The sequence below is a fragment of the Opisthorchis viverrini genome, assembly GCF_000715545.1.
Source record: "Opisthorchis viverrini unplaced genomic scaffold opera_v5_135, whole genome shotgun sequence".
NCBI classification, from domain to species: Eukaryota; Metazoa; Platyhelminthes; class Trematoda; order Opisthorchiida; family Opisthorchiidae; genus Opisthorchis; species Opisthorchis viverrini.
This window is the reverse complement of record NW_008751792.1, coordinates 140,969-154,201: the sequence shown is the minus strand read 5'-3', so window position 1 is coordinate 154,201 and position 13,233 is coordinate 140,969. Positions and strand designations below refer to the sequence as shown.

Sequence of the window (13,233 nt, the reverse complement as noted above, 5' to 3'; positions counted from 1 at the left end):
ACCAAAGTCCGTAAGAGTTATAAAAATAGTTCAGTAAAACAAGGAGGTTTCAGTTCATCTGGTCAAGGGGAATAAATATGGGGATTGGCTGTCACTTGGGGTTGGAAACGGGAGCATACTGTTGGGAAGCTGTCCTCTACACCACCTTCCCAGGTTAGATATATCCGGTGTAAAAGTTGTGTGCACCTGTGCAATGGCGAAAATTGCTAACCTATCCAACCACTTGCTGACACAGTGGCAGCCAAAATTCAGTCGACACAATCGATCGCTTCAGACTGTTGCCAGGTGCAACCAACTGTAGAGTGTTGATACATCCATTTAAACCGAATAAGGCCAGGTTTTGTGATTAGGTTTTGTTATTAGACCAATGGTATAAATGGCTTTAACAGAAGAAAATACCAAATGGAAATTTTGTAAATTAAAAATGGCAAGATACACAGCTGGTCGATGGACTCACGGATTCGCAAAAAGCGGTGGTAATAGAACAACGTGGAAGACGCCGCTAATGAGCATTAGGTTTGGGAGGACCCAAAGGCTATCGAAACCCATTTCAGAGCAGTACCCAATAGTTTCAGCAATATAACATTCAGGTTTAACATACAGGCGATCAGTCCTCGAGTTAGATGGAACAGATAAGTTCTTCTGCAATGCAACCTCAAGATAAAGGATTCTACCGGCCTTTTTTGAAGCGCTCAGCAGCGGCGCACAGTCAAATATTAGTGCAGAACCGCGCAAAGTTTGGCAAGCCAACTCCTTTTGCCTATCGGAGATCGCAGTTCTGCGCTCGAGGTTTCCAAGTTTCCTTCGATTCAAACCGCACGGCTAACTCTCCTGGTTGGTTTCCATAATCCGCACGTTAAGGAGACCTACGGACAAGATGAAAACTTACAGTAAGCCTGTAGTTCTAGTGTGCTGTAAGGGATTCGCTTCGTGATTTCTTTGGATGCAGCACAGCCTATTTGACACGGACAACCTTTATTGTTCCTGGGGCCAAACAAGTCGTTTGATGTCCTAAATGACAGGCAATTGGCCATCCATTTAGGCTTCTTAATGTACTGTATCTGTAAATTTTGTACTGTACTGTGCTGTCTTTTTTGTTTTATTCGGTGGACTTCTACCGTTTAAGTTTGTTGCGTTTACAAAGTTTTCATTGCGAGCGGCAGCCCTTGTTTTTGTGGAATTCAAAAGAAGTTGTTTCAGCTGTGGTTTCAAAAATCACCGGATCAGGTTAATTACCTCATGGGCCGAAGTACGTAAGCTTGTATCATAAGTGCGCAGCTTGACCTATTAAGGTCAAATGTCTGACTGACTTCCGTCTATCTGTCTTCCGTGTCTATCTTTCCAGTGAAGCTTTTCGGAAGGTGGTTTACATTCACGGAATTACAAGGCTTAAAATATTATAGCTACCCGGACCAACTGGTTTTCCTACTCGCCAGCTCAATATAAGCGTCATTGTATAGAGACATGGGAAGTTGTTATTCAAAATAATGTACGACATTATTCCCTCAGTATACCTGTAGATACACATTCTGACCTGACGGAAGAACCAAAATGAAAGGGCATGGGGGCAATGTTCAAGTTAAAAGTAAAATGGTCAGAGAGGAGTTAGAGTTGATTGCAGTGAAACTATTGATAGTAGCAATTTACACATTTTACCGAACGGGCCGAATCACCGCAACACCAGCAGCCATGCGACCTGCACCCAGTGCCCGAGGTAAAACGGTCCATATTTTTGTACGTGGATTGTAGGCCTCCACAGATTCCAGACATTTATTATTCCGCTGACCGCCAACCACGTAAAGCAGGCCTTCACGAGCAACGGTACCTTGCACAGCGGAAAAAAAATTTAACGGACGTTCTTCAGAGATAATCAAGAAGGAGGTAATGATGATAATTTAGTTTGAAAATATGTAAATGCGATGGCGCTTCGTCTCAGGGATACCATGTAGCTAACCAAACGGACATTTTCTGATGTTCATCTGTGTAAGACTTTGCTGAGAATCGCAGTCCTGGGAATAATTATTCGGGTTAGATAATTTAAACAAAACACGTCGTCATACCGGCGCAGGAACATGCTAATACATACAAACCCAAAAGCCTTTTAGCCCTTTGTGGCGCATTATTAAAACTGATCACCAAAGTGCGCTGCTTTGATTATTTCAGATCACTCACCCAAGGATGGGCCGAAAACTTTCTTATTTTCAGATTATGGTCATTTGTGTTAACCGCTTCAAAGTTACACACACTTGCATATGGCTTTCAATTTTACATCCGTCCTTTTAGCCCCAGTACGGTGCACAGTATTTGTACAATGGAATTGAATTTTCGAAAGCTACGTCGTCTCCCTGACGGAATAAAACAGAGACAGTTGAGCTCAGATTACCAGTTCAAACTTTTAAGCTCTATCTAGGCACCCTGAGGTCCCGGTGATACTAGGAAAGTATTCCACCAGAATTTTCTCGCCAGAGGTATGATTGCTTCAGTGGACAATGAAATTCGGCGAGCTGGGAAAATATGAAAGTAGATTAGGATGGTTTTTGTTTTGAGCACATACGCAACATTTTGCAACATTTTGACGCAAATGTCTTGCAGCTAAAGGTATTGTGCAGCTAAAGAGCCCCCCACTACTGTGTGCACGACACGTAAAGAGTTTTATTCCAATCGCAAATGTTTTGCAGCTAAGGGTATTGTGCAGCTAAAGAGCCCCTCACTACTGTGTGCACGATTGCTTCAAGTTTTCAGTTCCATTCGCTTACTATGAACCTTTTGGCGTTGCTCACCAACTGGTTTTAGTGCAGTTGGAATCCATTTATTAACAGGTGCCATTTAACAATCCACATGGTCTGTCATGCTCGAAACTGTTGGGTGCTCTGAGGTCGTCTTTGCGAACACCAATTTCCAGCAAAAATCCGCAACCCTAATACATGGCATAAAGGTATTCAGGGAACCTACAAAACGTAATGTGCATTCTTGGTGAGGCTGTAAGGTGATGCTTTCCTATCGACATCTTTCGCACAAGAAAGGATAGAAAAGTTTTGGTAAAAGTAATGGCTTTTGTTTTTCATTGAGTTCTCTCTACTTTCCCAGTGGTCAGCATTCGCTGCATCGCCAAGTTTGTTTTACAACGAGATGAGTTAAATCTAACTAACACTGTATGGTTTCAGCTGCGTGGCACTATAGCAAAACTACACCTGAACTGTACGCACTCACCTGGTAAATTCTTCCGCGAGTAGGTCATAAATAAGTAGGCTATAAATTCTACCCATACAAAAACTTTGAGTTAATACCATAAAACAGCCGATTTACGAAATTGAACATAGGGCTTAAGGTGAAAAAGTGAATACAAATGGAGCCAAACTCCAGATACGGCTTTGCTGACAAACGGGCAAGAGGGAGGCGGCCAGTATGAACAAGAAAACCGTCAGGGCCAACCAGTTCGCACCAGGGACTTCACGACAACAAATGGGGTCGAAAAATGGGCAGATGAAACACCATGCCATTTGAGAGCACAGTAATGACCGCGCACACCATTGGTGATTAATTAAACACTGGTTTTACGAATGTTGATGGCCAGCTAGTGGTGACGACCGATCTTGGGTAAACAAAACGCCGGCAAGAAATTTTGTGTATACTCTACAATGTTATCGCGTATATACTTTGTTCGTGCTATGTCGTACCACTAAAATTCAACTTATGCAAACGAAATCAAGAAGGTATGTTACAGTAGTGGGGGAACGATACAGGACTTGTGTGATGAATGCGATGAAACACCAAAGTGGTTAGGGTGCTCTATAAAAAGAATGTTTGGTTTGATGGTGATGGAGTTCTGCCCGATTGCTGTCTCCAAACCATTGAGCAATGGTGTAATGGACGGTGACACATGGTCATTTGGTTTCAATGCGTCCGTCTTATCCGGCCAGTCAGACTCATCGGCTCACACAGGCAAGTTCAGCTGGTCAAAAACATTCTCTCCACAGAAGTTCTTCCTAACACCCGGTTCCGTCAGTTTTCTCCCTGTGGCGAAACTGTGAACAAGTGGAACAGCATGACCTTGAACATATTCGGCCGGATCAGAGCAATGCCGCAAAAATATGGTTTGCCCTGCCATATGTTCGGAGACCAATTCTGGGTAGGTAGTGATTCCTCCTGTCAGCGATCAACATTATTTGATTTCATGAAGGAAACTGCTCACAAGGTTGCTGAAAGCTCTTCGGCAGCCCACGACCGGTTTCGCCCTTCTTGGGGCTCATCAGGTAGGCGCAGTCTCCGAGTTTCCATCAACCTTACACTCTACTTGAACCCAAACTGCACTGTTTTCAAGAAATACACTCATTTGCAAATCGGTCGTGGGCTGTCGAAGAGTTTTCAGCAAACTTATGAGTAGTTTGCTTCATGAAAATATACTGCGATATCTCGAATATCGTGCCAACTGAAACATGAGACGTCCTATGTGCAGCACATTCAGTTCTAGAGCATAATAAACGAGAAATTCAGTTGAGTCTCTCGTGAAAACCAAATTGATTTGCAAATGGGTGTATTTCTCGAAAACATTATCTGTTCTTATTTGTTCGGATAAGCATGAGCGGCGTAACTTTCTCTTGTTTACCAAAAAGCCGTTTACCTCCCGGCTGGTCATTCACCGATTTTGGTTCCCGTTTAGGGCTGGCTTACCATCTAGGCCGGGATTTTGTTATTCGTCCATCTTGGCCTGCAACTTCGTGTCAACTCTAATAGTTTTCGATCGTCGGGTATCGAACTCAAACCCCTCGATTGGTAGAAAAGTTCGCCTTCCACTGCGCAAACTCGACTTCCCAGGAAATCCACATTTTTATTTTGCCCCTGTGTTGCATCTAACCTGGTAGTTCTCGTTGGTATTTCGTTTTGGGCGGGCAAAGGCACGCAGTTCAATTTTGATTCGTAGCGCATCCCGCTTTGTCGCGCTGTCAGCTGAAGACTGTGGGCACATTTGATTTGTGCCAGACTTAACCAACACCCGTTTTCCATACAGATTCAATTCCGTTTCGACTCACTAATACCTATCAAATGGACTGAGTCTTTTGCTGCCTATTCACACCGACTGAGTGCCCATATCCGTACGTCTGTATATCACATGGTACTTACTCGCTGTCGCTTCCGGAGAGCTCTGCTGTCCCGCTGCCCTTTTGCCTGCTCCTACGATTCACGCCATTATTGATTGCAGGTTTCACTTAATTCATGGTGTTTAAACTAGTCATCCATAGGATCACTTGTCAATTCACCATTCACTGCCTTCGTCTATTTGTTCCTGCGGTTCAGTACCTACTGAATATCAACTGTGCATAGTCCGATGGCTCCGATCACCATGTAAGATCCTAAGGCACCCGTATCTTAAAGTAAATGAAACTCTGCGTGAGTTATTTAAATCATACGGCTCACAAGGATCCTTAATCCATTCAGGAAATTCTTGATCCAGTGGAAGGAACACGTTGCTTCATAGATTTCTCTAGAGACAATCTTACTAAACAAAAAACTCAGGCAATTAAGGCTTTTCGGGAAGGTCTACCCCAAAAAACAATTGATAATCTTTTTTAGCATTTACACGACATGGGTTTTTTTATATCAAGAACCCACGTCAGCGATTTCCCATGTGGCCGGAAAGATGACGTAGCTCTGGGCTTTCTACTGGGTCGTTACGGTAACTTAGAAATCACTTTGATGCAAGATGCTATTCATAATCTCGTCAACTATACCAATTGCGTGGTAACATGTCCTGCACTAGTACGGTCGGAAAATCGATGAGGTTCCCAAAAAAGCGCAAGTATGGCGTCTACGCTCGCAAGGGAGTCTTATCGGTTCCTGGCTGTCTCGCTTGTTCTGGTTGCTTTCAAAAACGACCGGTCAGTGCGAAAAAAGGCCCCACAAAGAGTTTTATGAGGACAATACGGAACGACCAGGACACAACTTTTTGCTTGCTTTATCCCACCAAAACAGGAGCAGAAGCTTGCGCGTCACTTAGCAGAGCAGAGGTCGGCACGCTTAAGACTTAGTTTAAAATAAAAAAGCTATTCCTGCGGACCTTTTCATTCGGGGCAGATACCTGCCTAGATTTACCCTGTACATTTGTTTATGTGAGGGGGCGGATCATCAGAGTTATGTTTGTATCCCACCTGTACCTGCTTTTCAGAGGAGGCTCTATAACCTCGATAACTACTGGCCGTTCACCTGAAAGCACGGAAGATACAAATAAAGTCACTAAAATCTATATCAGATGTATCCGTAAGTGGAATGCACAGATGATCAAAGTCCGGTGTGCACTTTTGCGTGGGCTACTTCACTGGTTCCCGGATGAGTTCGAAAACTTCCTTTACGTTTACTTAACAATGGACGCCGACTTGCTCACTGAGCGCCGGGCAAAGATCATTCAGACCATCCGAACGATTCATGGTGTCTAGACTAGTGCGACGTCGAGGAAACATTGACGTGAAACTTGCCGTTGGGGTTCACCGATCACCACTTTGACGACGCTCAATGGGCCCTCTTCTTCGGACACCGCCACCTGGCAATTTTGTAGGGGAACTTGTAGTGTCTGTAATCCGTTGTCACATTTACGATGTCTCCTAAACTTAAACTACACTTTGTAACTGTCGTACATATTTTATCATGGCGTTTGTTTTATTGTTACCAATAGACAATTTTTTGGCGCGACTTGCTGACTTCTTGCTGAATGATTGGATTTAAGCTTCGTTGAACTGTTTGCTGACTGCTGAACCAGTGGGACTAGNTCCCTGTGTTTGTGAACTGTTGAACGTCAAATTAAATCCCAGTGACATTTTCAGCCGTGAATAACTTTCCTATCGTGGAATATATCACTCACGCGTGAATCATCCGTGGGAAGTTTCTACGATTTAATGTTTCTTTCACAGCCGGTTACTGCATTTGAATCGGTGTAGTGGAATATTGGATCTACACATTCGTGAATCCTTATTCGACTACTCATTCTTTTCTTATTGTGATTTTTTGATTTTGTATTGGTTACTTTGCTTGCTCATTTGTCCGAACACGCTGATAAGGTCCTAGTCCGCTACAAACTCAAAGCAGGTCGGACAAATTATTCCACGGACGCGGTGTGTCACCGTAGTCTATTTTCCCGACCAATTAATCTCCGTCGTTGAGAATTGATGATAAAACCAGCTCATTCCCAAAACTATCGAACCTAGTCCATAAGTTTTTCAATTTAACAATGGGGGACGAGCAAAGAGGACAAAACCAACTGCCGATAAGCCTTTATTATAGGGACAGCATGAGCTAAAACTCCAAAGAATCGGTTTGTTTGCGGTTACGGCTCCAAGTTACGGTATTGTGTAAAGTGCGGTGCAGAATGACGCCGCTGTAACATCAGAGGACCTGTATTCTCCAGTTTATTCAACCGCCTTTGTCGGTCATGCTGGGATGCTCATTCATACGTCATGGATAGAAAGAATATCGCTTGCGTTACCTAGAAGTTCGCAAACGTTTCTCAACGTTGACAGATGCAAAGTATGCAATAAGGTTCTGAGAAAGGAAGACAACGCTCTCTGGCATTAATTTTAACACGCGTTGGAAACAATTTCAGTGTTCGAATCTGTTGCAGTGCAAACAAGCAATCGTCGGATCTATATACAACACACAGTAAACTGCGGAAATAGTAGAAAAGTTTATTTTTAACAGTATTTATTGCAGCAGCCAGAGTAGGAGGGGCAAGACGAAATCTGAATGTAGGTTCCCTAACATGAGTGTTGGGGTCACCAAAAACATCATAAGTTCCTGTGCAAGGGCGACCAAGAAGACGAAAACAGCGAAAAAACGCACGAAACCGGCAGTGTTACGCGGTTGCCATTGCTGTAGAGAGCTTGACGTTTTCATTTAGGAACGAAATGATTAGGGCGAGCAGGGAGGTATTTGGCACTTGGATCACGATGGGAGACCTGAGGCTGTATACTGAAGGGACTTAAACAGGCCGAGAACTAGGGCCCAAAAGTTAAACTGCTCCGTTTATCATGCGACCGGGAAAATTTGCCGGGTATAATGATAGTGTGTTAGCCCTGAATGAGATTTTTATTACTCTGCCAGCCTCAAGAAAACTGGCGTTCATGGCAAAGCGCGTAACCTTACATAGCCCAAGGGTTGAAGAACAGTCATCAAGAGACTTCAGTTTTGTGACCCTATGGCTCGGACTGGCCCAGCAGTTAGTAGCGCCATATCAAGAATCTTACGACGCCATTAACTGAACGGTAAAGTACGGGATTATAAGGGGTAGTTGAATGTAGTGTTTGAAGGTCTCGGAAAAGTATTAAGGAATACTGAGAAATCAGTGGGGCAGTTTTCCAAAGCTATTAGCTCCCTTCATCAGCGAAAATTTCGTGTTAAGCACAGTGATCCACAATTTTACATGGTCGAGGAAACCAGCAGAGCACTGCGATGGCCAGTTCCGGGTCTGTTGCCTCCTAATCTCCATGTAAGTGAATTACCTACAAACGTGGACCAAACGTTTCCACCGTTTGAGAATTATCCCAGAGTCGTGGTACGAATTTACTCAAATATCAGATCAGCAGGACACTGAATTCCACCTAGAACGTTCACAAGATGGGAAAATTGCTTCATACTTTGCGACTGACCAAACCGGTGTCAGCGTCTACTCTTGCAGTGCATCCTAGATGCATTCAAACTATGGAGGGCAAGTGAGCAACGATACTCATGCTCTTGCGATGAGACTCGTTGGTGTCGCTCATATGACCACCCCTAATAACTCGAGCGCCGACATCCTACTCCCATGGAGTAACCCTGGAGTTCTTCTCCCCACAAGATCAACAGTATGCACACTTTGTTGATTTATCACAATAAGAGTTACAGTAAGGGTCCAGCTGCGTCCCTCGACTTCAGCGAAGCTTAACCAGAATAATCGTTTTGCGACAGAAGTTCTGTTTAAAAGTCATCGGGCGGACACGAATGATATTTAATCCTGACTTTTTTAAAAGAAAATTATTTAGTTTGCATCGTGATTTCCGAGAAAGTACGACTGACAGCAACCCCTCTTGTGTAAATCATCGTCTTAGTCAAGAAGCATTCCACCATTTGTGCGGTTTGCCACCATTCCAAATCTGAAATTAAACGTTCTTAGTGAACACGTCTCACATGTTATCACAGATACACAATAGACTCTGAGATGGATAGGTAGTAAGAGGTTAGGTAAATAAATAAGGAAATCTAATTCAACATTACTGTAGCCCTTTGAAATTCGAGAATACGATGCCTATTGCAACCAAGGCAGTTACTGGGTGGGTAGTTTACCTGCGTATGATCGAGCAACATTCAGTTTGGCAGAATTCGTCCAAAGGCCTGGTACAGGCAAATAGACTTCAGTAGTGGAAAGGTCTCTTCCAAGTTCCGACTGTCCACCAACGACGTAGATGTGTTTCTTGAATACACAAGCCGAATGTGCATGACGTCTGTGAAAGAAGCAGAGCGGTCGAAAGCACAAGAAATATTGGTGAAAAATGTGAACAGGCACGAGGAATATGTGGTCCTATATAAATACACACAGTTCAAACGGAAACCCAAAAAGGCAGTGATAAGGTCACATCGAATGACCAGCTAACTAGTCAAAAAAATCCTAAGAAGCGTTCCGGGATCACAACCTTGTTCTCTTTATGCGAGATCCTCTCAAATTCTCACTTTCTGATGACGTAACCCAGTCGTTTCTCCAACCGAAGCTTAATACTCCTTAACGGAAGCCTCTCCCCCAGTTTGTCATTGCAAGGACTTACTCCTCGCTTCACCCGTGTAGAAGATGCTTCTGTTGGACATGCGTGTTAGGTAAACATACATTTGATCGGATAGTGAAATTGGGCATATGGACGAAATTTCAGTGTCCAGCCAGTTCCAAACTTTCAAACTCCTGTCTTAGTTGGGTAAAACACGGAAAAGCTGGCAGGTGTTCTTGATGAGTTTATCAGTTATTCGGAGTTAGATTGCACCATTAGCAACATGATCGACAGTATAACATCAGTGCATTCAACACTGATGCTTTATTGCCACAAAAAACAGCACACACACACACACACACCAATGCCAGCGTGAGAGCAAACGCACCTTGTTGTCCTGGTTGTTACAGAGTGCGGACAAGGCTTGGATATTGATGCCTGAGGATTTCGGCATCGGAGGATGCGCAGATGTTGCCTGCAAAACTGCTGCAAGACAAACGAAGCCAGCAGTCCTAAGTGCTGGGCCTACAAAAGGAGTGTTATTAATAAGGTGGGGAGAGGAGAAAAAGCATGTGAAAGAGGAAGAAGGGAGGAGTCAGCAGTAGCCTGTTTTCGTTTACACACTCTGCTGTTAGCATCGAGTAAGTCCGATGGCACCACGCTACGCCCGATATGGTATCAGAGTATTGTTAGTTGTGAACGTCATGGTTGTACGAGGGCCGGGATACCGTCAGGGCGCCCGAACCTAGACAGGAGGACGATTAGGGTCCTCAACCAAAGCCTTTGGCTCAAAAGCCTGAACACACGGTGGCTGAGTTTGGCTGGAAATGCAAGTACATTACCATTTCTACGGAACAAGTCACCACATGTTCCAACCCCCAACCTGGAGGACCAGGAGACTGTGTTCGTCAGACCTCTATATAATCTGCGAGTGTCGCGCCCAATGGATCGCCGAGGTACACAAACCGTCACACCACAGTAAGGTCCAGTCTCTTCATGAGAGGGAGTCTCTTCGTGACTGCCGAAGATTCTCACGCACAACTGTTCACTGAACCGTCAGAGATATTTGTTTTTGACAGACATTACGAACGCGCATAAGGTTACTTGTGACTCGCAGCCGGAGAACCACCGCTCGCCAATTACCTGGAAACTATCGGCACATGTAATCGCGGGGCTCACCGAGTATCTTGTGTGGTCCTCGGACATCCCACATGCACTTGAATTGCATCCGTAATCGCGGGATTTAGTAGATAGCGAACTTTTTGCCTAGCCCTATCGCTTGACGAATGAGTTAACGGCTCTGGGTGAAACTTTCAGGAAAACGTCTGCTTCATGGTAGTACAACATTCTGCAAACAGATCCTGAACACAAACAATGCTGCCACTTGGCGATTTCACTTTCCTCGATCATGCCGTTAATGCATCCCTTGCGATGTGTCCAATTAATCCACCTACACAGCTGATCTTACCCAGCCAGCTCGGTACCCCCTCATATCCTCACTAGTAATTTTGCGCATACCTGGCTCTCTTCTGAAGTTTCTCGTCACTCCATGGAACCTGAGCAAACGTCATATCAAACCTTATTGAATATTGACCGTAAAGCGGCCCTGATTCACTTTTATGAAAATTGGTTGGCGGTGCGAGTTGTCTGAAGGAAATTCAAATTGCTCACCAGATTGTTCGCTCCATCAGCATCATCTGTGAGCTACACAGGCGTTGGACACGCTCTCGTAGTAAACTTCGAGAAAGCGGGTGCGCCCTTCGTAGTGTGTGTTTACCCACCAGCCGGATGAACTGTGCATGTGGTCATTCTAGGAAAGTATGAATGGCCTACTCCAGAAAGCTCGTAGGTTAGAAACAAACATCCCATTTGAAGACCTGAATACACGGATTGGGAACCCGCAGCCTAGTTTGAAGATCTGTTTAGTTCAAGGTAATTATCACCTACGAGGAAACAAGAAATCTTTTAGTTTGTGTTAAGTTTGTGTTAAGTTTGTTAAGTTGTGTTGTTAAGTTTGTGTTCAGTTAGTCATCAATCCCAACGTTGGACGCAATGCACGGCGTTTCGCCACTTTGCATCGTAAGTTCACAAGGTGGTTCCTGGAACGAATGGACCACACGGTGACTAGTCGTGCACGGTTCTGCCAGACCAAGACTGCGAACCATGGTTTGGCTTGTGCCAAGGTCTCACCATGTCTTGTCGGGCCACAGGAAATGAATACACTGAGATTCAAGCTGAATGGTCCTTCAGGGTCATTCGTCCTGATAAACTCCAAAAACAGGTTCTGAAAAAGCTTGTTGCTTATCTTCTGCAGATAAGTTTATCTGCGATCGGACACTGTTAATAGATGCTTGCCAATCCACGTTATCAAACATTTGGAACGATTTGACAGGTTGTCCCTTAAGAACCAATCAGATGTTATCTTTCAGAGTCCGTAAAACCCACTGGTCATAACAAGCAACTACCACAGAAGCTTTTAAAAGAAACCGTAAACTATCACTTTTACAGGTGACAAGCAAGCAAGTTAAAGGTAAGTCAATCTTCAGTCTCCGACGCAGTCTAGGGCGCTCACATTTTTACCGGCTTTGTGCACCACTAAGCCTCCTTAACCTTAATGAGCAAGATCCATGGGCTCCCCCATTGAACCCCTCAATTTAGGAAATAAATATGAAAGACGGGTTATGAAACACGAAGGCCCCCAGCGCAGAAGACTGCGATTTATCGGCAAAGAGTCATATGGGAGATCTTGCATGAAGCGAGTATCTCTCGTTCGTGGATAGAGACAACGGTCTGGACAATGGTACACTAAAACCTGTGCCGTGATTTCATTGTTATCAGGTCAACTATCATTGTGGCCGAACTAGTTCTGTCTACTCACCTCTGTTGGTTATGCAACCCAGGTGAATCGACAAGAAGCATGCAGAATCTGACTATTCACATCAAGAATTAGCATTTCACCAACTTTTAGAATATGGCGTCCCTAGGATAGACTAGCTGGATATCAGAGCAGTGTTTATCTACGCTGACCAAAGAGATCCGTGGGACTGTCACCAAGGTTTTGGAATGTCTGATAGAATTTCTGGTTACTGAAGACACTAGAACACGAGACCTCAGAAACGTTACTTTCGCTTTCTTTTCTAGTCTTGAGTGAAATATGGCAAGGTTTCTTCTTCTCTTTGAACAATTCAGTGAAGAGCAAAATAATGGAGTTCCTGAATTTATTCACAGGTGATATGGTTGTGATTAGTAATGCCGCAGATTTTGTCGGGCCAACTGGTGCTTGGGGCTGAACGTTGCGGAAATCGCTCCCTCCTTAAAATGCAGCCTCAAGTCCCAAGAATTGCAGAGACCCGCGCCTTCGCTCATCTTGGGCGACAGAGTGCTGAATGTAGTCAACGGAGTTGCTCAGGGAGGTATTACAAAGCCATCTACCGATCTTAAAGATCTATAAAGGCGTAACGACACTTTTCCTTCTCTAAAGGTTAGAATCTAACGTATCAGGACACAAGTGTTT

General features: G+C 44.2%; 1 protein-coding gene across 1 annotated transcript in view; it reads left to right on the top strand.

Moving 5' to 3' along the window:
• The window catches only part of T265_06518 (hypothetical protein), a gene marked incomplete at both ends in the record, with an annotated part of 32,668 nt that overhangs the window by 3,935 nt on the left and 15,500 nt on the right, over positions 1-13,233 (top strand). Inside the window, one exon of the mRNA XM_009171801.1 lies at positions 8,369-8,473. Coding sequence (XP_009170065.1) covers positions 8,369-8,473 — 105 coding nt within the window. The remainder of the gene's footprint in view (positions 1-8,368; positions 8,474-13,233) is intronic.